This window comes from Watersipora subatra, chromosome 1 (genome assembly GCF_963576615.1).
Source record: "Watersipora subatra chromosome 1, tzWatSuba1.1, whole genome shotgun sequence".
NCBI classification, from domain to species: domain Eukaryota; kingdom Metazoa; phylum Bryozoa; class Gymnolaemata; order Cheilostomatida; family Watersiporidae; genus Watersipora; species Watersipora subatra.
In genome coordinates this window covers 3842825-3870112 of record NC_088708.1, presented here as the reverse complement: position 1 = coordinate 3870112, position 27288 = coordinate 3842825, and the positions used below count along the sequence as shown (strand labels likewise).

The following is a 27288-nucleotide window of genomic DNA, read 5'->3' as shown; positions in this document are numbered from 1 at the left end:
AAGGATTGTCCTCTCTATCATGGAGTTTACGATCATAATTTCAAAGCCCGTCGACGGAGACGCGGACTACGAAATAAAAAGTCGGCTTCCGGCTTTCCCGTAGGTAAGGCTCTCATTTACATGCAATCGCGCGTTATCTGTTTCTCTGTCTGCATTATATGTTGGCGTGAAGTTTTTTGAACAGACAATTGCTATCGATCTGGAGAAGCAAAATTTTATTTTTATGGTAGGAGGGAACAGTTTTGTTTAGATATTGTTCTCTTACATAAGCACACATCTTGATAAAATAACTTAAGGACGTTCGACATAGTTTTCGTGCTAACAGATCTTGTGAGACGCCGGTCAGTAGCACAATGGATGCTTTGACAAGGAACTTTGCAGGAAATATGGTAATAGAAATAATAATATTAGATTTTTCAACGGCATTTGATTATGTGAACCATCGAAAATTAATACATAAAATTAAAAAATAGGAATATACCAATAAATAATTAATTGTATATCATCTTTTTTTGGCAAATGGAACGCAGGTAGGTGAGATCAATGATAGACAGCCTCTATGTGGGGGCTGTATATTGTTGGTGAGATTGAGGGCATGTTTTTAGATGTTTTGTTTGTCACCTCTGGAGTTTTGCGGGGCACAGTTATTGGTCTATTGTTGTTTTTCATTTTTATCTATGACTAACTGGTTATTAATTGTCATTGTGGACTTTTTGCTGATGATGCTCTTGTGTGTGCTACACAAGATAAAGCCACCATGCTTTAACAAGATTAATATTTTTGAATCTTAGGCCAAACTTTGATAGATGAAATTTAGTTCACAAAAGTGTTACCATCTCTCTGCTGGCAAGTCACTATGTTGACTGATACAAATAATTTTTTTCAAAGTATACATTGATCAATGTATTCAATGCGTGGCTTCTATTTTTATGTTGGGGTAGAGTTACAGAATGATCCGAAATTTAATAAACATATTTGTAAAATTGAAGCCAAGAAAAAGCAATTGGCATGCTTAGGAGGGTTTTTAGATATGCAGACTAAAAGACACGAAAGATTGCTTATACTTCACTAAAGAAAACTATGTTATAATTGACATTAGTTTATAATTCAAGTAGAAGTATATTTTTAAGCACTGTCTAAACATTTCATTGCAAACTAGTGATTGGCTTAGATTTGCAACATATAAAACGTGCAATATGTGCAGTGTTACAATGAAGCTAGTGAATAAATGCTGTATAAAGTGTTCCTGAAATCTAAATGCTCTTGGTAGCAATATTTCAAAGCCGTTAATCAAATCATTCCTTTTTGTGTCATTGCAGTCTCTCATACCGGCGACATCACACAGTTGTTCCTACTCATACTTTTGGTCACACCCTGTAATCTTGTAATCTTTTTCCTCATATTGTATATTATCTCGTACAATCCTTATTACTATAGTCACTCATAACTCGGTATAAACTAGAAGCTCTAGGTGGATGTTGCGCAAAACCTCACTTGTTTCAAATAAAAGGCAATGATAGTTGTACATGTATATCATGTCTGCTTCATTACACTCGTCAATAATGCCTGAGAGCGCAATTTCTGTCAATCACTAATATTTTACTCGATCATTTATTAATCATATATAGCCATACCATTCAGAAACTACATGGGCATTGTTAAACCTATCAAAAGTTTATTTTTGGTTTAATTTCCAATTTTTGTTTCTTTAATTAAAATTAAACTGTAGATGTTTTTTGTTATGATGTTTTTAGAACCATGCCAGGATTACCAGAACCTTAGAGATAGTTGCAAGTGTGAATGACTCTATTGAAACCTATCCAGTTAACATGCGCCATTATTCTTGACAACAAACTCGCGCTGTTCGCTTTGAATAGTGGCAACATTCTATAGATACCTTCTTAACCGAACACACAATCCATCGTTTTTTTTTTGATGTCATCAAGTCGTTTGCACATGCGCTCGTTCACGAAAAAGCCGCCATTTTGGTAGAAAACGATCGTTTTTCTTTGATTTATTAGTACTTTTAAGTGTTGTTTTGATACTATAATAAAAAATTGCAAACAAAAACATCGTTTTTAAATTATCATTGCAAAAGCTTTTTGTTTCTAACGAAAAAATTGTCTATAAAGATGGCCGACAACGATAAAATGACGTCACGAAAAAAACGAAGGATAGTATTATCAATAGAAAGTTGATGCCTTGATTTCTTGCTACTAATCAGACTAATCTGTCAAAGTAATAGCAAAGCTACAAAATTAAAGCCGACTAAAGAGTAGCGGAGACGGGGGCACTCTGGGACAAAATTTACACTTTTGACAACCCATCGAATAATTTAATTGATAATGAGCTGAATTTTCTTGTGATGATACCCTCAGATGTTGTCTATATAAATATCCAAACATTTCCTCCTGCTAATAGTTAAAAAAATTTTACAATGAATCTACCAACTCATGTTCACTGTCCCAGTGTGCCCCGCATCGGGGGCACCCTGGGACAGCGGCCGGGGCACTGTGGGACTATATAATTACCTACTGTCTTCACTAAAGATGGTGCATAAAAGAATTTTAGTCAAGTTTATTGTATGATATAAAACAGTGTAGAACAGTAATTAGTAGTATGGTATATTACAAACAAAACTACAGTATGATGAGATGTACATGACCAAGACAAGACAACTAAACAGCAGAGAAGTGTGGTAAAAACAAATATGGAAATCCTCACATAGCTAGAAATATTGTGCCAAACTAATAGGGAAGGCCATTCTCTCTGAGAGTCTTCTTGTTCCACCAGTGATATTCGGTGGTGGAAGCTTTAATAGAATGTCACTGTGGTCGACTAGTGCTAAGTCTTCTGGCTCTGATTTAACAAATGTAGGCTTGGCACCAGGAACAGTTTTGAAGAACGACACACTTAATGTTATATCAGAACTCTCCATCTCGACGATGATTCCAACATAGTGCTTTACAAGCTTCTGCTTGCCAGTAACTGTGAACTTTACAAGCACATAATCTCCGGTGTTATATTCTGTTGAATCCGTTTCACTGTCCATTTCAACAACCCCATTATCTCCGTCATCCTCGCTAGTGTCCTCTTTCTCAAGCCTAGTGTTCAATTCGACTTCTTGGCGCTCATCCTCACTGCTATCACTGACCTCCACATCCTGAATAACCTTCTTCTTCACTCTTTTAGATGTTTTCTTGGCCCTCTGTTTGTTGCGTTCTCTTTCGAGTCTTTCTTTTACTGGGGTGTCTGTCAAAACTAGTGACTTTGCAGTTTTCCTTTTTCTTTGGTTTTGTCGTGGAGGGGCTTTCGAGAATGGCCGTACTTCTAATGGTGTAAGGTCTTTAGGGGTAGCTACAACTTGGCTGGTTGATGGGGATGAATAGACTGGCTCTGCTGGTAGTGCTTGGTTCACTGCAGGAGCTGCTATCGGATCATCCTGGCTGGTAGATGGTGTAACCAAGTTCTCGGGAACTGGACGGTTTGTGACTTCTGAGGCGAGATACATGTCGTCGCCAAAAATGTCTGGTTTATACAGAAAGACACCAGACACACGAAAACCGGATAAGATATTCGATGGTGTAAATGCCCTGTTGAAGCTCTCACTGAGTAAGGCGCCGATCTCATGTATGGATATTGTCCGGGCAGGATTATTCAACATCCAGCGCGTACAGCTGTCATTGTAGTAGCGCTTTAGGGGGCCATAAACGGTGCGGTCTAAAGGCTGTAGCTTGTGACTACAATGGAGAGGGAACGTTAGTAAAATAATGCCTTTCTCTTTAGCGGACTCTATGGCTGAAATAGATACATGGCTTGTATGATTGTCCATGAGTAGCAGCACGGGATGCTGATGAAAACATGTAGCATGCTTAGCAAAGTGCTCCAGCCATTGTAGAAATATCTCCTGATTCATCCAACCAGATACATGAGCGGCACCTCTGCTTCCAGGTGGGGTGCCATTTAGCATGGAATTCTTGAAGTTGACTCGTGGGAGTATGAGGAATGGTGGGATAAAGGAACCTTGAGCATTAATGGAACCAACAAGTGTTACAAGAGTACCTCTTTCAGCAGAGGTAGCGAGACCAACTTGTTTGGAGTTTTTGCGTGCAATAACTTTAGGAGGCTTGTGAACGGTAGTCAAAGCCATTTCATCCATATTGTAAATTTGATTGGCCTCAAATTTATACTTCAGAAGTACAGCTTCTAGGTTAACAAAAAATGCCGATACATTACTTCGATTAAAGCTAGTGGCCCGACTCAGACTCGTAGCTTCGGGTGTGCGAACTGACAAGTTGGGATGCCTTTTCATAAAAGAGTATATCCAGTCCTCCCCTGAAATCACAAAATGAGCTTTCTTCAATGAACAACCATAGACCTCAATTTAACGGCCTACTATGCACATAGGCCTAGATATTTATAAGGCTACATTCAGATTTAATAAAACGGTATGAATATTTTTATTTAATCTGTGTTTGTTTTCTACTCTTTTCTTCAGGTCATTCTAAAGAACAGAGATAGCGAGAAGCAGATAGGGCTATTAGACTGTAGATTTTTTTTATAAATTAGGTACTAACCTGCTTTCTCGTTTTTATCCCAGAGGCTTGGGTATGTTAGATTCAGTTTTTTCGCGTATTCATAAGCGAATTGGCGCATCATGACTTTGGTGAGGCCTGCGTGGTGTTTTGCTCCCTCAACAAGGTATGACTCCAGCATTACTTCGTGTTCAGTGGAAAACACACGTCTGTTGTCCCAACGTGGTTGGTATGTAACACTAGCTTCTCCAGCCTTCCGTCGCTTCGTCACCGCTCTTGCCAGGGTTGACTTCGGAATGACATAACTTTCAGGTGCGGCTCTTAGGCTTAGCTTGCCATCAATAACTTCTTTGATAGCTAATTCAAACACTGAATCAGCAATCTTTCCTTTGGCACTGGTTTTTCTGTTTCGAACCATGGTTCCTACAATATTATCATCACGGCTTACATAAAATAATGTTCGGGGCACAGTGGGACACGCAACGGGGCACAGTGGGACGCGTCCCACAGTGCCCCGCCAGCTTTTGTCCCACTGTGCCCCGCCTGATGATAAATTGGCTTTGGTGTCATATCTCCCAGAAAAAAACAGTGGCTACACTTGTAATATATAGGGGAATTTTGCATAAAAAGCTACTATGACTAGCATTCTTAACATTTGGTCATACAAATTCTAGTGCCATTTATGAAACATTTTCCCTGGGTGCAAATATTTACTTTTTTGGTCAAAATCTACATTTTTACTCACCTTGTCTAAAATAGGTCCAGCATGGAGATGAGAACAAAATGGCTTCCCTATGATGTAATTTCCTGTAAGTTTTCCCATGCTAAAGAATGAGAACAGAACACAACTCCCAATAATGACACTGTCCCACAGTGCCCCGTGTCCCAAGGTGCCCCCGTCTCCCCTAAGTCTTTTAATTTCAAATCTAAAGACAATGTATTGCTACAAGCATTGCCAAATCAGTATCTTAATTATGTGAGACCGATACTTGAGTGTTATGCTCAAGCTGAAATCCCACAATGCTTCATTTTGCTTTAATTACTCTAACTGGTTTCTAGGACTATAATAAATCTGTAAGTTACTGTTAGATGGTACAAATGACTGAAGGTTCAGTTGAACACTGAGACTGGTGTAAATATAGCTATACACTCAACACTCAGATGTATCCAAGTAGTAGATCTCAGGCTATGCCACTAATTACGGCATTAGTAAAGCTGAAGTGAGCAATATGTATGCCATAGAACTATTCTACCATCAAAGTTATGTGCTGCAGGTCAATATATCTTAACATGTTCTCTATTAGCCACAAACATAGCGTTGTTGTTCTTAATATTGCTGCTTTCAGTTACCAAAAATCTAGTTTTTCACTAGTAATTACTAATAAATAATGGTACATGGTTGGTGAAAAAAGCTGCCTTAGAATCTGTCAAGCAAGTACTTTTCATGTTTTTCTTACAGTTCACCCATTTTTGTACATTCCGATTGGCTGGTACAAACCATGATTAATCCTAACCAATCTTCTCACTCTTAAGCACATGATTGCGTGAGAGATCATGATGCATAATGATCAGCGCAAGCTGGCTTCAAACTGATTGATTATTGACTGATTGATTATTATAGTAAAGATTTAAGTTACTAGCTTAAGTTACTCAAATTCAGAGGGTAAAGAAATGTTTTGTGCCAAAAACTTTTATATTACGTGTGGAACGTCGGGCATTCGTCTAGTCATAAAATAATTAACACTTTAAAGCCCGGGCCTGAGATAACTCAGGAAAATGTTTTCCTTCCTGATCCTACATATGAGTCAACTCGGCTACGTAGTTTCGCTTTATTTGGTATTACATTTTCTTCTTACGTAGGATCACAAACCTTTTGCCGCACTGTGCATAATATGTTTTCAGTGTAATTCCAAAGTTTCGAATCAATTAGACGATTAGTTTTTGAGATATAACCAAATTATCGCCAGTTTTCAGGCTATGTGAACCAAATTTTAGATGACGGTGTAGCAAGAGGTGCAGCTGTCCCTCTGGCAACAAAAGCTTTTAGGAGTTATCTTTGGCTTTCTGGCTGTAGGATTTATGCAAGTACACAGGTGTGAATAGTGGCTTTCTATATAGTTTAGAAACTGTTACTGGGCAGACAACTTCACTTTGATCATGGAGTGGCTTCCTCATGAAACAAGTTATAATCGTTTCGATTGTTTATGCATGAGCGGTAAAGCATTTTAATGGCCAGTGCTAAATATTGTTGTTATACCTACATGTATGTAACCGACTATTTACTCAACTAAAAGATTTAGTGTTCTAGGTAACAAGATCATTATCACTGCTGCTTTCTGTTGTTTGAGGCTTTTGAAGAACTTTGTTTAGATTAGCCTAATATTCACCACAAAACACATGCTATCATTAAAATAATTACAGTTGGGTTGCCTTGCACATGCGTGTAGTTCTCGGATAGGCGTTGCTAAAGAATTTAGTCTATTACATGCGGCATCTTATCAATGCAAACATTAATACTGTCGAACCTTGAGATGTGAAGTTAATTTGTTCCGCTATTTGCTCCATTGGTCTAAACTTTCCCATGTTCGGCATATATTCTTATAAGAATACATTAAATTTCATTAAATTTCATTAAATTTGTGCTACAGCATAAAACTTAGCGAGAAATATTTTAGTTAAATACGTCGAGCATTAAAACAATTAAGTGCATTATGTGAAAACTAAATACGGGGACCTGAATTGTATATGAGAAACTGAATAGAGTAATAAATAATAATATAAGGCTGTTATTGTCTGTAAAGATGCAGATTTAGGTGTAGTCTTGGTGTTGTGTGGGGCTGGCAGTGTTTAGGTAAGGGGGTGATCGCATTACCTTTTCCTTCTTTCACAACTGCTATCACTCCACATTCTTTTTGGGGTCTATGACTTTAAAAAAACCTACAGAGGAGAACACGAAGCACTGTTTAATGCTATTTGCGCAATGTAGAACTGAGCTGTTTTAAGGAGAACTGTGAACACATGCTCTGATTTACAAACCTGCAATGATTCAAGACATCTCACACATCACATCTTGGATATTCATGTCTAGACAAATGTTAGTTTAAATTTTGTATGCAGAGGTCATTGGAAGTAGATGGTTCGACTGTACAAACTACAGACCAAATCTTTGAACGAATTAACTTTATATGTGGAGGCTTGGCTGTACAGGTAGTGCTTGCTTAACGACAGTAATTCGTTGCAGCAAACAGGTCGATAAATGAACCAGGTGAGGCCATTTCGTCATCATTCGATAATATGTACAGTATTTTTACTTTCTATCATTTCTTCTTTTATTATGTATTTATATATTATCTATTTATTGATTTTTAGAAAGTAGCACTTTTTATTTTCTTTGAAATTTTGAGTTAATATAAGAGTATTGAACTTGATAACGAGCGCTACATACAGATATAGTTCTAGAAAGCACGTGCCTAGCGCAGGAAGATACCGAGTGAGAGATGGGGAGAGGGTAGTCGCTTTGTGTTAGCCAACCGTCGTAATTACAAGGGATTTGCGTTGAATGAATATTAGAACAGTTTTAAAATCCATCGTTGCTGTGAGTTGTCGTTAATCTGGCACCTCCTTAAACGAGGACTAACTGTACTCGGTAATACTAGAGATATGACTAAAGGACTTTACGGAAACCCATATTAAACTCAGCTAATGGCAAATCAGTAACTTGACAATTTTGGATGCGGATTTGTTCCCAAAGTATACAGTTCATACAATATCAACAAGGCTTTCAGCAGATGAATCACACAATTATAGGCCATTATCATCTGCTGTATTGATTGTGCATTTTATAAGGATTGTGTTCTCTTAAGATTTGAGGCTATCTCATGCATTGGAATGAGCTCTCTGTAGTCGAACTGATCACTAGAAGTCAGAGTTTGAATACATTCTTGTAAAGAAAGTTGATTGTGAAGCTTAATATCAGATTGAATGTGTTTATTGTCACAAAGCATCTCGGCATTGAGCTCTTTTCATTGTCCTCTTCTCTTTTAGCGCTCAGCTAATCGGATTGTCAAAGATACTGCTTGAGCAAAGCATTCAATTCCATATGCTGGTGAGTAGTGAGTTTACAGAAAGGTGACCTCTATTTTTATACACTGTATGAGTGGTGTCGCTTAGGCATTTGGCATAATGCCATGTTTACTTTGCACTGGTTTGATTATGGTACTGAAATATTGAGGTTTGATGCGCCGTGCTAGCTCAAAGGCTAACATAATTAATGTCTGTTATGAGCGCTTAAATGTCAAGGTCTCCCAGAAATTTGCACGAAATATCCCTGTGAATGGCAATGAGTTTACATGCATCATTTTCCCCTGATATTCTCAATGCTACTTTGTCATGATTGCCTCACTGATCATGAGTGTGTAGGTTTTAGAAATTTGAAATCCCACTTTCCATCCAACATTAGTCATATACTATAATAAATAGTGTCAATATGCTAAAAAAAATTGTTTATGATTTTTTGAATGTGTCAGAATCTCAAAAGTAAAGTCTTGTACCGAAGGTCAGTAAAAGGTCAGCACCAAAAGTTTTGGTACTGACTAGAAAGGTAAACCACGCGAGAGAAATCTCTTAATAATTTAATGAACATCGTTGACTGCAGACGGTGCATTGTTGAGCAACAGAGAATTGAGGAATAACGTCAGTTGTCACTAGATAGTCCAATGCGGAGTAAACACTGAATCGCTCTATAATGATATAAAGCAAAATAGAGTCTGTTTTAAAAATAAATTTATTAACAAAAATGGTCAAAATTTTATCGCTAGCATTGTAACAGACATGTTTGTAGGAATTCAAAGACGAAATATTTCAAACATACCTTAAAACCTCTATTTCAATGCAGTGGCTCTCGATTTTTCAACCCTTCCTCCATAGTGGCAGTCAAATAGAGATGGCGTTCGAATAGAGGCTGACGTTGTATTTTTTAAGTGGCTCGTCAGAATTTTGGGAAGATGCCGTAAATTTAGCCTCTTTATAGTCAAAGCGAAACTATCCAAATATAAGCCAATTTCGCTCATATTTTGAACTCTCATTCTAGTGTAGCTACATGAACTATTTTGGATAATAATAATGTTAGCAATAAATCTGCTACCTTCCCTCCAACTTGTCCAAGATCTCTTAATATATATCCATCGGGAAGCTGGGAAATATATCTATCTACCAGTTGATATGTATTGCTTGCAATCAACCTGCAAAGATATTATAGCTTGTGTCCTGCTTTGCAATTTGTTGGAGTTTTCAATTTTTATTTCATTCTAAATTTGAAGGCATATTTTTATTTTATTTGTATTTAACAATGTTGCATAAAGCTCATTGCACTCACTGATATGTTTTCCACAGTTTGCAGCCAAAACTAGCTTATCATGTGCATTAGAAGAAGAGTTACAAGCGGCGATCTATTGTAAGATCAGATTACCGCAATGATGCTATCAAATAATATGCTAAAAATTTGCAAACTGATGAGTTATATAACAGTAATCTATCAAATGCTACATTTATATATATATATAAATGTAGGTTATTTATAAATGTATATAAATGTTTTATATATATATAAATATATATATATATATATATATATATATTTATGAACAATTGACATAAAATAAGCATATTTATACTACATGTAGAAACAAAAATATTTTCATTGTTTGCTCGACCAATTGCGTTCTGATTGTTGCTTTCAATGGAACACCTGGTTGTTCCATACCTTCCACAATGTCTTCTCACCTCAACTCTTCTTTTGAACTGCCAAACTAGTTGATATTAACATCCAATAAATTTTTTAGCTGAGGAAAACTTTTACGCATTGCATTTCGCACGAATGATGATAAAAATTTAGCCTCATGCGCATTAAGCACAACTTTAGCCTAAAACTAGTCGTTCATATACCATCGTAAATGTAAACCGTTTTTCACATGTACATCGAAGTATTAAAACCGCGTTAAACAAGGAACTACTATTAGTCTGATACAGTTATTGATTACTATGGCGTTGCTTTCAAAGTTTCAACGAAAAGAAACGGAAAGCCTTAGAGTTGGACAACGAGAGCATTAACTGTTGTTTAGGTAAATGATGCGTTATAAATACGATTTTGTGGACACTTTTCTACTGATCACTTGCTATTATGGTTTCGTAAAGATCAAAGAATGTCAGAGTGGCGGCTAAATGGAGGTGGCGTTCAATTAGAGGGTGGCACTCTATTGTTCATCCCTTCTCCCATAGTGGCGGTCAAATAGAGGTGGCGTTCAACTTTTAGCCTAAAACTAGTCGTTCATATACCATCGTAAATGTAAACCGTTTTTCACATGTACATCGAAGTATCAAGACCGCGTTTAACAAGGAACTACTATTAGCCTTATACAGTTATTAACTATTTCTGCGGTGTTGCTTTCCAATTTTAAATGAAAAAAAATGAAGCCTTGGAATTGGACGAGAGAATTCATTATTATTGATGTAACCAAGTCATTCTTTTCTACTGATCACTTGCTATTATGGGTTCGTGGAGATCAATGTCAAAGTGGCGGTCAAATGGAGGTGGAGTTCAAGTAAAGAGATGACGTTCAATCAGAGGTTTTACAGTATTTTACGCCTGCAGCGTGTGTTGCAGAGTTACAAAGCTTGCCATAATGCTATTGCTCCACAACGCTTCTAGTTGTAGTTCATTACTAAAGTTATGTAGCTGTCTGTCTGTGACACAGGTGAGCTCAGTTTACAAATATGCATATTGTTTTCTGTCTGACTAATTATAGCACTGATGTAACCTTCTTAAACAACAGCTTCGGTCAAACTAACTGCATTCGAGTCAAACTAACTGCATGCTAGTCAAACTAACTGCGTGCTAGTCAAACTAACTGCGTGCTAGTCAAACTAACTGCGTGCGAGTCAAACTAACTGCGTGCTAGTCAAACTAACTGCGTGCGAGTCAAACTAACTGCGTGCGAGTCAAACTAACTGCGTGCGAGTCAAACTAACTGCATGCGAGTCAAACTAACTGCATGTGAGCCAAACTAACTGCGTGCGAGTCAAATTGTCACCTGTAATATAGTTGTTCACAATCAATAATCATACTAATGGCCAGAACTTATATCTACATTTTGTAGGCGCTAGATTCAGCCTTTCTGGCAAGACAATCAGCTCAGTGGACAGTATTTGTTAAACATGTTAAACTCTGGTTTTAACGAGAGATACTTTACCGGCTCCTCTATACCTTAGGACACTTATGTATTCGCCTCATCTAACTTTCGCGTTTTTGTGGAGTCATCCTCTCGCAAAAATTTCATGAGCGAAACTAAACTATCCTAATGAACGAGCGAAAACGTGGAATTAAATTGCTTTGTTCATTGATACTGTAGAATAGAATTTTATAACTACATTTATTTTAACGTTTTTATCGACCACTATAGCATCGGTAAAATATAAACCAACAAAATAATTTGACTATCAAAATTTATTACGTTATTATTTTGCAATTAATTATGATTATTTTCCCATTAATAATGATTTATAATGATAGGAACTTGATGTCAATGCACACGCATTAGTAGCGTTATTGTTTGTTGGGGACATCAATCAATGCAGTGAGCACCGCGTGTTGAAAGAAAATAAGACACACTGACACTCACAGTGCTACACAAGCAGCATGGCTCTGGAAAAGTTTGGATTCACCACTGACACCCCTTCAATAACTTGTAATGATTCAGAAGATGAGGCAATAGAGAAAGAGTTAGCTCTGATAAATAACACTAATAAAAAAGGCAGAGAAGAAGTTATAATAACTACACTCTGTGCTAGTATCTGTAGCTATAGTATTACTAGCAGCTGTATCATGTAAGTATTTGTAGCTATACAACTTGTAATTACTGTAATAAAGATGTTCAGCAATTATTAACAGCAGTTGAGTGTTTGGGAAAACGTTAAAATTGATATACACAACATCGTTGATCGTTAAAATTAAAATACGTTAATATAAAACCAAGCTAAATTGTGACAAAAACGTTAAAATTTTCAGCGTAGTTAAATTCCATGCTACAGTAGTCCAAAAAACAAATGGCAGCAAGCGATCAAATTTCATTATCGATCTCGGCCATACAATTCTACCTGCGGTTCACAATTACAAACTAGTCCCAAATTGAATTTTTTTCTTACCGGCGAACCGAACCTGAGGAATATAATTATGTTTGTTCCACTGCATTTATTTTCACGTCACTATATTTTTGCACTCATCAGAGTTGCGAAATCAAGTTGCAGCGAAATCTTGCTCTTTATGCTACTCACGAAACTAAATACTAGCGAAATATAAGTGTCCTAGGGTATATGTATTATATGTGTGACATGTACATTAATTGTAGTTTGTCTAATGCATTCTTTTGTTGATAATACTTGACCTTTGAACTGCTTGTGTAGTCAGTTGAGTTGCAGTAGTCTATGAAATATTAGAAAATTCATGTTTGATGCAAGCTGGTAATTATTTACTGGAATGTTTGAAATGTTTAAAGCATGTTCTTCACTACTTGAAAATATTGCATATTTTACACAGTAATAACTTTCCATAGTTCAATGTATAGGCTACTAGTATCTACTATAGTTTTGCTTCTCTCAATCTGCTCTTTATCTGATGATCTGTTCAAATGCTGCTGCTGTATGCAATGCTTCATATAAATGAAATTGATAACAGGTTTCATATTTTCATTGGGACTAAAAGTGTGAGTGGTTTGTTGTTGTAATATGTAAACAATTTTAATAAGAGCAAAACAACCATTCATGTAATATTAAACCTTGCTGATTGTTGAGCTGTTGCTATAGCGATATATAACATTGCTCGCGTTGATAAATACTAGCACGACATGTAGTTGACATAATTCCTTAACAAAAGATTCCATGCAAGAACAGTGGTCCCATAATTATAGTGGAGATTTGAGTTTTTTGAATAAAATTAGGCCATCTTAAAGATGGTTCCCTAAAAACCTGCGACTATGGAAAAGATGCGGTAATAATGTACTTCCCCATAGCATTAAATCTTTTGATAGTTGGTTACATCATTACGACAATAATACATAGCATTTGTCATTGACCTTGCCAGGCTCACAAACACACCGAGCAATTATAGATTGTTTCATGAACAACTTACTCCTGATGATATTAAATTTGTCTTGTAAATTTTTTCCTATCAAAGTCCTTTCCTATTAGCAAATATGAGGTACTCCGCCTTCCATTTTTCAAAAACCCGACATCACCCTTAGCAACGCCAATATTCACACTCACTACTATCAGTAGGGTGGTGGTTAACCTCCGTTTAGTACGAATCAGACTTCACAAGCCGGTGTAATGTGACCTTCATGATGGAATGCGATGCTCTATTATTGGTTGTCATACAATAACTGCTATCTTCTTCTATCTCGCAGCCCACTGTCTGATCGGAAGTGTTTAATACTATGTATGCTCTACTATTAATGTTATTACAAGGAAAGCTCCGAGGCTTGCCAACTGGCCGAGGCTTGCCAACTGGCCGTTCCCTAGCTGTGCCACCGATTAAAGCACTCCCTACGTAGCAGTCATTTGTATGACATACAGTTATACTTGCATATCTTAAAGGTTAGGCATGTCGGTCAATAGATTTTGTTATTTCTACTATCTTTGCTCCCAAAAAACATGGTTTCAGTATTTATTTTTGAAGGAAATTTAGCGTGGATTGTCTACAACACTACGTTATAGTCTGATGAGTAATGGCTATCACCACTTTTCTTTTTTGCAAGGAGTAGTCTACTCATGGCATACCCTTTCTGGCGTGCCTCTGATAGCCTGAGTATACCAAAATTGTTTCAAAACTTTCATGTCTAAAGTCCTGGCCACGCGCACACACACACGCGCACGCACACACACACAAAATGCATCCCGGATGCGATTTGTGTGTGTATGTAGATATTTTTCAGTATGCTGTTACCCGCGTAGTGTCGGTGTGTGTAGCCACAAGTCTACATACACCGAAACTACTAAATTTCGTGTTGTGTTGACAAATAGATTAACCCATGAGAATTGCCTGCATTCATGTGATGCCCATGAGAAACTTGTTGGATTTTCCACTACATCCATTGTATACATATATATATTGTATGCATCATATACATTGTATACACCATATATATATTGTATACATCATATTATATACATCATATACATGCATATTATTTATACATCATATATAGTGTGTACATCATATATATTGTATACATAATATATATTGTATACATCATATTGTATATATAGTATATATATTGTATACATGTCATATATGTTGTATACATCATATATATTGCTTAAAGGTGGACTTGCAACAAAATTCACATTGCAGTTATTTGGTATCATAAGATTCACCATGTCTTACTCTGTTGTGTTGTAGATGCCAAATATGTGGAAATGTGATTACAAGCTCCTAAAAGCTAAAAAACGAACAGTTAATCGCAGCCACGCGAGACCGCCGTAGTTTGGATTCTCGTTCCAAAACGGCTCAAATGTGACGCATTTGTGAGAGATGGTTTCTGTTTACACTTTCATGCAACCTTATTCGTCGAAATATTTTCACAAGTATACTTCACGCATTCAATAAAACCATGTCTATTGTTCTTACCCGTCTGTTTTATCGTCATTGTAATGCTGTCACTTTTAGCACTGATATCTTATAACTTACCGTAAAAATTCATTTAACTTTTTAACCTTACCTCGAAGGAGTACATATCATTGTCTGATAATCATGACGAGCCTGTTGGTCACCTGTGATAATCGAAAAGTGCTGCAAAAATTATTTGCGAAGTATTGGGTCACATGATCAGATTACGACTTGCCGATTAGACCAGGCTGAAACAAAACTGTGAAGTAGCGAGCATCTATATTTGATACGGGGTCTTCGGTAAAACCCGAAGTGTTTGTCATAAACTAGTACTACGATAAGTTTTATATTGAGCTTTGTATTGGCCTTTCAATTCACGTGAGAACAACGTGACAAGACGATAACCAAATTTCGTGGCTACGTCATCGAAATAAAGAGATTCCAATCTACGGCGGCTTTTCGTTTTTGAGCTTTTAAGAGCTAGTAATCACATTTCCACATATTTGGCACTTACAACACAACAGAGTAAGACATGGTGAATCTTTTGATACCAAATAACTGCAATGTAAATTTTGTTGCAAGTCAACCTTTAAGATTAAACAATTAGTCTCAGTTAAGTCTATACTTTTAGTATGAATGACAGATTGCAAAGACCTTTAAGAAAATGCATTACTTATCCGAATACAATGCAGCAAAATCTTTATGTAATCTATTGTGAAACTTGTTAAAGATTTGAAATACATTTGTTCTTTTGTTAAAGGCATTCGGTTGAACTCTGTGATGCACTTGGGAGTGGTATTTTGTACCCAATTAAATACCTTCTACCATAAATATTAGCTTAAAATATGAACATGATCTCTGTATTTCAAGCATCGGCCAAGCATTAACATAAAGTTAATCCATTCTAATATTTGCTTTTTATGTCGAAGTAGTTATATGTTAGAGAAAATATTCCTATAAATATACAACACCATATATTCTGTTTAATACATCCTACAGCTCAACACGGTGACAAAATCTTTAACTGCATGTAATTGCATATCGCATTAAACAACTGCTATCTATAAAACTATAAGAAAATAATGTCAAAACTAAATTAGGCTGCTTTCCGTTTCCATATGCATACCCCTAAATAATCTAAAACAAATTGTCAATTAAGCCGACACCATTTGCATATGGCGTCGTGTACAGAAGTAAACAAATTTGCTTGCTGATGAATGTTTTAATACTCTTGAAAAGGTTATTCAAGACACTGTCATGGCGAGCTATTTCTTGAATAATATGCTTACTATCACTGCCGTAGCTGCTAGCATTTCAGTTTCAAACAGGAACAAAATGTAATCATAGTTTCCCACTTTTTGTGCCAGACATCTGTATATATTGTCAATTTCATCATAAGCAGTTTCACTTTACTTGCAAACTTTCATAGATTCTGCCACATATTTTATAACCACCGTGGACAATTTCGTTAAATACTGTATTAGATTTTTCACGAGAGGAAATTTTTTTACTATAAATGTGAATAGCTACCAATTTGTAAGTATCTCTATGGGTATGGAATACCTATACATTCAATCGCTAATATTGTAATCGCGTTAAGCTTGAAAAATCCACTAGCTCCAAAATAATACCTACATGACAAGCGTCGGATAGTATGCACATCTACACAACGTAAACAGCGTACCGCTAGTAGGGGCCAACACTATCCCTCTGATGACAAGTCCTGGGGTGTGCTTATGGAATCAGAAAGTCACCTTAATCAAGTAGTACTCAGCAAAAATGTCTTTATACTCAGAAGAAATCTATTTATACTCGGGAAAAATGTCCTTATACTTGGGAAAAATGTATTTATTGTTGGGTTACTTTAGAGACATGTGAATATAAAAGGCTTAAAAAAGGTTCAGTGGTCGAGTGAGCAATAGAGTGAGCAATAGAATCGAGTGGCGTAACTTACTCTAACTTACCACTAGATATAGTCTAAATCAACATGAAGTGTGCACTTTCTATTTTTACGATTTATGTCTCATCGTTGCCAGTTTTTTTTCACGCTTACTTGAAAAAATGAGAGGTTTTAAAGAATTTGGAACGCTTCATATTAGAAATATTTTTATGTTGACACTAATATTTAGTCATTTGTCACAAATTGGAATGTATAGGTGGTATTTCAGGCGAGTTGAGGTTTGATTGTACTGCTAGGCTTTGGAGGCCTATATATAGTAAGAATTCAATTAAGCTCTGTATGTAGAAATAGAAAACCATGACACTAGTTCATGATGTTATTTAGTGAAGCACACCAATTATGACTTAGTTATATGCTATATTTCGCTTTAACTCGCATAAGACAGGCCAATGAATTGTCAGTCCGCTAATGAACTTTGAATATGATTATGCTCGTATATCAAAAACTTATTGGTGTGGTATATTGTAGTTGTTACACAACATTCAAATCTTTATTTTAAAGGCCAGAATTGAAACGATATTGTAAAGTTATGTTTTTGGGTTCAGAGTATTTTCTGTGGCTACAGTTCAAGGAAATTTATTTATTAAAGTTCTTTGCAAATTTTTATTGTAAGCAACTCAAAACTCAACCGACAATTCTCAAATTTGTGTGTAATGAATGATAGCGAGTAAATGTATAGTAGTATTCACTGGCTGCTTAATTGCCATTGGCTCTTTCAGTCTGCAATAGAAATCTGATGCGCCTCTTACTACCATATATATATATACATATACATGTATATATATATATATATATATATATATATATATATATATATATATATATATATATATATATATATAGTAGTTGTTACTCCTAACACCAGATCATGGGTGATCAAAAAATTAGTAAAATGATAAATAGGCTGTCCCATGTGAATTACAAGAGTTGTCTATATAGTTGGTAATAAAATATTCCAAATCGTAAATGCCCATCAATTGTGGGCTGGTAGGCTTTAGGTTGATTTCTGCATTTATTTACATGCTGCACACAAATTGGTATACATGTTTCCTGAATTGATTTTTAACCTTTCACGCCTTCTTTGTTGAGTTTTGATTAGATTCTCTTTCTCAGGAGACCGTCTTGAATTTATAGTCGGAGTGAAGTTATGTTTATGAAATTGGCAATACCCTGAAACCTGTTGCATTGGAAACTGATCAGAGCAGACAATTGAAAGATAGATCTTCAGTTGCAGGTTGATGAAAAACGGTTGCCTTCAAAACTAGAGGGTAGTAGCTCTCACCAGTTTTCTCTTTTCACGATAAAGTCTCTTTATATGATCCTGCTGGCAGTTCACTCAGTGGGACATAACCAGCTTGTTTGTCTCTGGGTATTCCATCAACAACAGGTAATAAAGTGAACCTGTAAATTATTCTTGCATTCCATATATTTTAGGCTTGCAGCTTTTAGATCTTATACCCTACAGGATGAATTTATTCGCGGAGTTAAGTTTTGCGCAAATTGCCTTTTTCATGCATATTCGCGGATTAATTTATTTGCGGGTGAACACTGTCACTCTCTATTGATAGTTAACTTTATTGCGGCTAGCGATAGAGTTAACCCTACGCATGCGCACACCGCTTGTTTCGGTTTATATTTAGCTTACAACTACGAGTCGATCATGCTAAGCTATAAATCTTTTGCTGTGTTCAGAGGTTTTCACAAATGTTCATCGATTTGGAGGCCTTTGATGAACCAACAACTTGTGGTAAGTAATGAGTTTCTTTTTTCAAAACCATTTACTAAATTAATGATTGAATTTTACTTTGGTTCTTCGGTAAGACGCAATATTTATTTTTTCCATCCCTACCGTTTCGTTATTTGTTTTAGTGTGAGAGATTTCTCATTATGTTTGGAGGCACAATGACTGCAAGGGTGGTAGATGTCATTCCTAGAAGATCACCAATCATTCAGGGAGGTCTTGAAATTGAGGTAGAAGTGACCGCAGCTGCTAACGAGGAGAATATATCTGTTTTAAAAAAGAAACAAAAATGCCTTTACGAGCACAAACTTTTTGCCAACCGGCAGAACTTTGCAATAGTAAGCCACGAGGAGAGTTGTGATGATAACTCCCTTACCAGCCATGTAGTAGCGAGAGAATCGCCTTTAACATCTACCCAAGACAGTGATGGCGATATAGAGCTGCTATTACCAATATAACTTGTCAGAGAGCACAATTACACGCTAGTATTTACTTATCAAGAGTATCAGTTTAATTTTATTGCCAGACAACCGCCATATGGGCGAAACTGTTTTTATTTACTCCACTCATCGTTTGTAAAATTTTATTTGTATTTGAAATATTTTATTTGTACACTCAAGTTTGTAATAAATTATAATATATCTATACATGAAATAGAACATATAACATAATCATGTTTGCCGCAGCGATATCAAGAAGTTGTTGTTGATGAAGGGGTCTAGGTTGACTAGTTGCTTCTCTGCCAATATTCCTGCCTCGGTGAATATTACTACTTGTCTTTAGTTTTCGTAATCAGAATACCAGTAGGCGCTGTTTCATTCTCAATCTGCAGTAAACACAAAAGAAAAATATTAATATGTGTAAAGGAAGTACAAAAACAATAGCTGAAGTATTTAATGAACGCTATCAGTTTTTAAACAAAAGAATTAACTAATGCAGTTAATTATGGAAAAATGTATCTGCACTGCAAATCAAATACAGTCAAACATGGATAACTCGAACTTCACGGGACCGAGCGAAAGTGTTCGAATTATCAGAGCGTTCAAGTTATCAGAGCACTGTCAGAAGTCCATGTATTTACTTATTTATTAGTAGATACATGTACATATACAAACATACCTGCCAACTCTCACGCATTGGGCGTGAGACTCACGCAATCACCCCAAAGAAAAAATAAAAATGCGTGAAAAATGCGTGAGATTTTTGCCCCAATTTCCACAATTTTATATATACTATCATTGATACATCAATTGCCCCAAAACCAAATCTCACGCATTGCCCCACTCTTGGGTTGGCAGGTCTGTATACAAACTATAATATACATCAAAAGCACAGATGGCTTGTTTCAAATTAAATGCTTCTAATGTAAAGTTTAAAACGTTTTTATCAAAAAGTATAGAGATTTTTCTATCACTTGAGATTGGTTTGTTGTTTGAGGTGATGTTATTGCCAGGACGTTTTTTAGATTGACATTGGCAAAACTTGATCGTTGTTGAAATGCTCAAAAGAAAAGACATCTTTTTCTATTGAGCGTTTTACCCACGATCAATTTTGCCGATTTTTCTTGAAGTTTATGCAAAGATTACCTCACTTTACCTTGCTTCCGAAGGGCGATCGCTAAGCGGATGTTTAGTATAAATCAAATTTCACCAAACCTTTAGAAAAGTCATTGACAGAAATATTTTGCTGATGGTGGTAATAACGACGCTTATGAATTACGAAAAGTTGAGGTTTACCTCTATGGCTTGGAATAAAGTGATTTTCTAAAGCGATAACAACCGTTTTGGTAGCCATTGGGCAAAAAACAGTTCGAGTTAACAGTGTTGAGTTCGAGTTATCTATAGCAATTTATCATTACGTGTGAACGGACCAAAGAAACCGTTCGAATTAACCATGTGTTCGAGCTATCCATGTGGGCGAGTTATCCATGTTTGTCTGTACATGCCATAATGTCCAGATCGGAATCATTATCGTCATCAACTTCAGTATTAGAGATCGATGGAGTCAGTGGTTGAAACTCAGCTACGTTTAGTAGTTATGCCTAGTGACTATTTTTTAAATTTAGGGCAGTAGTTATTCTCCCTTGTGATTAAAAATAGAACTAATTTTTCGTGGGATTTAATAATTAGCAGAATTGACTGTTCGCGAAATCGCGAATTCTTATATCCATAGAATATTTTCATCCTGTAGGGTAGTATCCAAGTTATTGGCAACTTGACTATAGCCAGGTACTTAACTCGCAGCTGTAGTTCCCATAGCATCTCAATCATTAAAAATATCATATTACTGCATATATTTTTATTTAGGAGGTATTTTTGGTTTTTATTTACATACTGACTCCTATTTGAAATATTTACTACCAGATGGATGCCCACATTGCCCGTTTATTAAAATTCAGCCTATAAACTATAAGGAGTAATGTAGTTGTCTGCCACTTGCTATTAATCTGCACATTGCCAATGAATAATTTGAGTAAGCTTACTAATAAGAGCTAATTACTTGCTTTTACGATTGAGCACACATAAAATTATGCTACCGCCCTCTATCACGTTGCGTCGTAATGGAGAGCGGTAGTGTATTTGCACCCATATAACGACATATATCGCCTAATAAAATCATCAAGCTTATGTGGCTTAATCCGTAAGGCTTTGGACTGGCCAACTGGAGGGTCGGAGATCAAATCCCCTGCGATACGGGCTCTTTATTCTAAGATATTAATAGCTATAGTTGGACATACACACAGACAAACACGCAAACTTTCAGAAGTATAAATATAGATTGTCTATACATTAAATTCTATGTTGATCAGCGAACATGAATAAAATAATCATTGTTGGTAGTTAAGGCTCTTACTGAAGGATGACCGCACATTTTTCTACACTGCTGCTAGAATTTTGGTCTGTTGGGTCAAGTTGAGTAGCAAGAAAATCGCTACATCATGCTCTTAATACTTATGTTGTAGCATCTTAACATATTTACGAATCCTTAACAAATATAAAGCATCATGAAAGCATGGATTGCAGGTGTTATGATGAAATTTGATGTTTGATGTCTAGAACAAAAACTATAAGAATATTCAAACATCTGCTAGTGAATCTTATTCTTCTATTATTAAAGATTGGGGGCGAACATCTAGCTCAAACATTTATTTCAACTGAAAGAAAATACGTATTTGAAACTGAATGGTCCTGGTATGGTAAAATAATATAAATAAATTAAATAAATAATATAATGTCCTGTTCGCATGTTGTTGCACGAGGAAGGCTTGATTATTAGATATATTAAAGAATAGAGAAAGCATAATATTTTTATGCTTTATTATTTATCTTGAGGTGTTGACTGATGTTCTACAAAAAGAATCAAGGAGATTGACCAACCAGAAGCTGCGATATAGCCAGCCAAACACAGGTCTACCAAAAAACATAAGTGTTTTGGTAATCATCAATATATGACGTATGAAATCGACTTGTGTGCCATTGGTCAATTAAGCCAACTAATGCGCTCTCCTATAACAATCACGGCGTTTTAATTGGTTTAATCCCTGGAAGTATAGAACAATCTAATTGGGCCTAACAATCATTGCTCTGAGAATTCCGAACCAGTCCCTCTGACGTGTAGATTAGTTTTAGAATAAAATAATTACACGCATCTATTATTTCGCAACATTCTACTATCACTTCTACAAATTATATTAGTTACATCATTTATTCTACACGCAGTTATATTATTATTTTGTATAATATGCATTATGATTATTATATTAATCATAAAAAATAATCATAGATAAGATAATAGATCAATAGAAAAATCAAATCAAAAGATATCGTTTTCTTTTCTTACAGCAAGAGCAGCACGGTCAAGTTATTCTTTTTAAGATTATGGCTGTAGTGAACTTACAGTCTGTTAATAGTGATGATAATCATGAAAGTCAACTAAATGCTGCAGTAGATACACAATAGAAAAATGATAAATGAACAAAAATTCACATTCTCATTTCTTATTCTAAACGAACTGCAATCGCGGATGTCGCATATAGACTATACACGCGCTGTTCGTTGAACAGAGGATCTTCGGAGCATATCCGTGGAGATCGAGTTAAAATTTGAAGCACAATAGTCAAAATCTGCTCTTCTGTTTTGAAAAATCACGGCGAGGGGTTGTGGGCAAATGCCTTTACCACACAATGTTTGCTTGATTTTCCTGAGAAACCAGAGCTAGTCTGTAAATTATTTACTATCGGGAGAAGCGTTTCACATCTCGTAGCCAGAACAATCATTATACGTAACGACGGTAAGGGTGCACAACTCCGGCACATGAACATTAAGTCGATTTTATACGTCACAGTTTTCAGGATTTTCGAAGGGTTTTCCTCTGATTCTTTATTAGGTAGACCTGTGTTTGGCTGGCTATATCTCAGCTTCTAATGGGTCAATCTCCTTGATTCTTTTTTTAGAACATCCGGCAACACCTCAAGATAACTAATAAAGCATAATAATATTATGCTTTCTCTATTCTTTAACCAGGACATTGAGAAATCTGTCGGTCATTTGTTTTTAACCAAATACTGTTAGACTGTGGTTCTCGTATCCTAAATATGTTCTTTTCCAGAGAAAGCTGTTCCTAAAACAGCTTTCTCTGGGCTTATTCGTATTCATTCGTAGGTTTTTACCAAATTTTAGTGGCTCCTGTTTAAAATTTGCATTAGGGAAGTAACTATGACTTCTTTTTGCATTTGGCTGATGGTTTGGCTGATGTTTTGGCTGGTGGCAGAATTGGTACTCTAGGCTGTGTCACTAGCCGCCACATATGGTGACAAAGCGTTAATGTCATAGACTAGTTTTGTAATATAATGTACTATCATTCAGTTCGTAGATAGATTGAGAGCTCTTCAATGATTTCATGAATAATACCCATCTCGTCAATTGATGGCATAGACCAATACATGTAGTATTAGGTTTATGATGGATTGGCTCTTGAAGAACTCTGCTAGCAGGATGAAGAACAATATGATGTGACATATAGTGCAATGCAGTGTAAAGCAAGCCATCCCATCAGCTTAGGTAGCACTGATACCCATCCTCAACGGTCTGTTGATTTGAGAAATTATTTAACATAATCATCTTTGCATTATTAGCTGTCGTGTTTGTGCAAATTCCACTCAACACTCCAGGATAAACAATTAAGAAAATAATGAGAAATGTGAGTCGTCAAATTCGTGAATTGCCAGAAATGGCAACTCTCTCATGCATGCGCTTAATTTTCAACCTAGTTTCGTCAAAGATGTTGTGCACCTGTCACTAATAATATCAAGGACTGGCAAGAGAATCCTGTCTTTGAGGCAGATTTAATTAAATTGTTGTCTCAGGTTGATGGGTAGATAAACTGTCTTTGAAAAGAGAATGTATATTTGAAGATGATGATTAGCGTTACTAGTGCAGTAGTAACATCATTTCTCAACTCAGCGCACCGGCTCGCAGCTTGTACTCTTGTTAATGTTTTCTCAAACTTTATTCTAGGTGTAGTTTAAATTACCTTAAGTTACTTATTATTTTGTTATCTTCATCTTTGCATTTTGACTCATTTCTACAAAAGTCTCGTTTCCGTAAAATTTCAGCGTTGTGTGTTAAAGATTACTTCGTATATCAAGGCAAATGCTCAACTTTTACCTTGCGTTTCAAAAATTGGCATATAGAGGTGAAAAATACTCTGATATCTTTCTTTGCTACAAATGTGCAACTACTTGCATGCTCGTACATTTACCATTTTTATTTATCAAACACCTTTTGCTGGGTATTTCAACAGAAACTGTAATCTAAAGGCTCAACTTGTTTGCATTGAATTCCTGCGGAGCTGGATTTGATAGCGTAATGTCACACGCGTTAAAGGTTTATGCAAATAAGCTAAGTGGGCAAGTGGCATGCAGTAGCTCTGATGCACTTAGCATGTCGCTAGCCACGATGGAATCAGTTAGCTGGCCTCAAGCCGTCATCCCATCATTAATGGTGCTTTCGAATTCTCTATTACTGTATAGGGGGTACAGGGCGATTAGATTTAAAGAAGGAGAATTACAGTGGTATTTTCCTTGATTGTGGTGCATGCGGGTACCTTATATAACTGTGTCAGGGGGTCTTTGACGGTCAGTCGTGTACAAGCATTTTAGTATACATCATCAAAACCATGGCCTGAGATAATAAATACTTTGCTGTTTTTTGTGCTACAATAACTAAACTCCTGTTTAGTAAGAAATGTTTTTGGTGTTTGTCAAAGATGGTTTATTTGAGTCATACGTCGTTCTTCTGTTGGGTCACACTTTACTGAAAGTGGCATGTGGAGGATAACTCCAAATTCAGGGATATGCGTAGGACTAGGCAAGTGTTTATCGTGTACTCTTTAGCGATAGGGCTTTTCCAATATTTTGACATGTGTACCTGTGAGGGGTACATGTGTCAAAATCAGAAAGGCATAAAACCCATAAAGGCAAACATCACATGATTTTATTGTTCTTGCCTCTCAAATCTGTACAGCAATTGGCTGATTCCAATGAACACTGAAATTGATACAAGTTTGAATTCAGCTACAGCAACCTTTTACCTTAATTGATGATCTTGACCTTGTAAAGATATGCATCATATGTAGTGGTTGACCTAGTTGTAGGTTAAATATAGACTTATAGTTGTAAAATAATAACTACAGTACTCAACATAAAAATGCTCCAAGTTGTGCGCCATGATGATGATGAAGATGATGATAAAGATGATGATAAAGATGATGATGAGAAGGATTTGAGTTAGTTTTCTTGTCCTTGAGAAAAGCGTATCGCATATGACCTCGGGACAAAACTTACTTAAACCTCATGCCTCTGCTGGTCTTTCCACGTGGTCGTCAAATGAAACAATTACAGAAGAGCTTAGTTGATTGGTAGATGTCTATTTAGGGTAACTTTTTAGTGTTTCTCGTACTATATTGCTTTTGTAGGTCGACAAACCACTTTTCTCTCATCATGCATCATCGGGTTAAGTTGATTGCTGACCGGTTATGCTGCTGTATGGATGCTGCCACAGGCTCCTTGCTTACCGGCATCTACACGTGTTTTCTCTCTTTTGCTTTCATGACTATTGGCATTGAGGGCATAGTTGAGTCAGCAAGGTCTGCCCATAACAAGGAAGACTTGGCAGCAGCCAATGCTGTATACGGAGTAGTGATCGTGTTGAGTGTGATCTTTGTTGGAGCTTCCGTTTCATTAGTACTTGGAGCTGCTCGCAAGTATAAGACATACCTCATCCTTTGGATGGTTCTTGCGCCACTGTGGACTGCGTTGTCATTCTGCCAGCTGATCATTTTACCTATTTACGCACCATACCTTGGGGCTGTCACTAATTTTACTACCAGAGTTTGTGGAACGATATTTATTCTGTTAGTGAATTCATTTTGCATGTTTTGCGTTTATCTGTTTTTTGCTACATTAACCGAGGATTCCTCAAGCCCACTGAGAAGTTTGGGTGTGATTGAAGCACTGGAATCGGGCTTCTCAAATGGATATTCCCGTTTGCGAGAAAGTGTTAGACGTCCCAAAGGTAAAGCCATTGCTACATTTAAAGCTAATCCCCTTGCTGACACAACGACCATTCAGGAGGCGGGAATCTCGGTCGTGCTTGATCCTTCCAAACTTGATGGTTTAGATCAGGAAAGGAGAGTAAGCAACTCCAAGATTGCCCAGGAAGTAGATACAATTGAAAATTTACCATCAGCTGTGGGCCAATTTGGTGTGGACAATTCTGCTAATAATAGCTTCACCAATGCTGCTTATGTGGCTGATCTTTAATGTTTCAATAGATTTAAATGTCTCCAGAATTTTTAACTATCATCGTGGTCTTCTCATACCAGCGAACTTTACAGACATGCAACGGTATATCCTCATCTTGTTTTTGAATGAGACCTAACGGTATGCGCTATCTTCTGTCCAATGTATTTGTATATCACTATATTTATTTTTCTTATTATCTATTCGGTAACCTTGATGCACTATTACTAGTGCATCAAACCATTAGCATTTCCTTTGTCATGCTAGAACATTGTTTTGATTATATTTGCTACTAATCTCTTAAACCTGTGATATAGCTGTGAATTTTTATGGGTTGTTATTCTGATGCCATTGCAATATGTCATTATTCTTATGTCAGTTATATATCTTCCTTTTTAATGCATTCCATGCTTTCATCCATTCATGAAGAAAAAGTATTATAACATATATATTTTAATCACTCTTAAAATCCTTGCATTATATTATATCAGTGAGCGAAGAGCCCATAATTCCCGGGAGTGGGACACAGTATTTTCTACCCTTGCACCAGTCTCAACAATCCATACCTTTTGTTACTTAACACATTGAATAGAT

The 27288-nt window shown here is 36.3% G+C and overlaps 2 protein-coding genes across 4 annotated transcripts; one reads left to right on the top strand and one right to left on the bottom strand.

Moving 5' to 3' along the window:
• The first annotated feature begins 148 nt into the window (after window positions 1–148).
• Window positions 149–27288, top strand: LOC137405982 (uncharacterized). 3 transcript variants are annotated; one of them, XM_068092477.1, is made up of 6 exons: window positions 149–389; window positions 6531–6628; window positions 7653–7800; window positions 8580–8640; window positions 18381–18539; window positions 25869–27288. In XM_068092477.1, exon 6 carries the CDS (start codon window positions 25894–25896, stop codon window positions 26713–26715), a length of 822 nt encoding a protein of 273 aa, XP_067948578.1. In that variant the 5' UTR covers window positions 149–389; window positions 6531–6628; window positions 7653–7800; window positions 8580–8640; window positions 18381–18539; window positions 25869–25893; the 3' UTR covers window positions 26716–27288. The 3 variants fall into 3 exon arrangements, with proteins under 3 accessions (XP_067948578.1, XP_067948594.1, XP_067948586.1); XM_068092485.1 differs by having other exon boundaries at window positions 206–226; XM_068092493.1 differs by lacking the exon at window positions 6531–6628.
• On the bottom strand, window positions 2729–4953 carry LOC137390305 (uncharacterized). Its single transcript, XM_068076660.1, has 2 exons — window positions 4578–4953; window positions 2729–4335 (listed from the first exon to the last, which is right to left on the bottom strand). The coding sequence occupies exons 1-2, from the start codon at window positions 4951–4953 to the stop codon at window positions 2729–2731; spliced, it is 1983 nt and encodes a 660-aa protein (XP_067932761.1).

What these genes read in the sequence shown, in the direction of transcription:
- LOC137390305 (XM_068076660.1), bottom strand. Translation starts at nt 4,953, where the DNA reads ATGGTTCGAAACAGAAAAACCAGTGCCAAAGGAAAGATTGCTGATTCA. An exon ending in GGATAAAAACGAGAAAGCAG is followed by an intron (nt 4,336 to 4,577) that starts GTTAGTACCTAA and finishes TTGTGATTTCAG; the next exon opens with GGGAGGACTGGATATACTCT.
- LOC137405982 (XM_068092493.1), top strand. Translation starts at nt 25,894, where the DNA reads ATGCATCATCGGGTTAAGTTGATTGCTGACCGGTTATGCTGCTGTATG.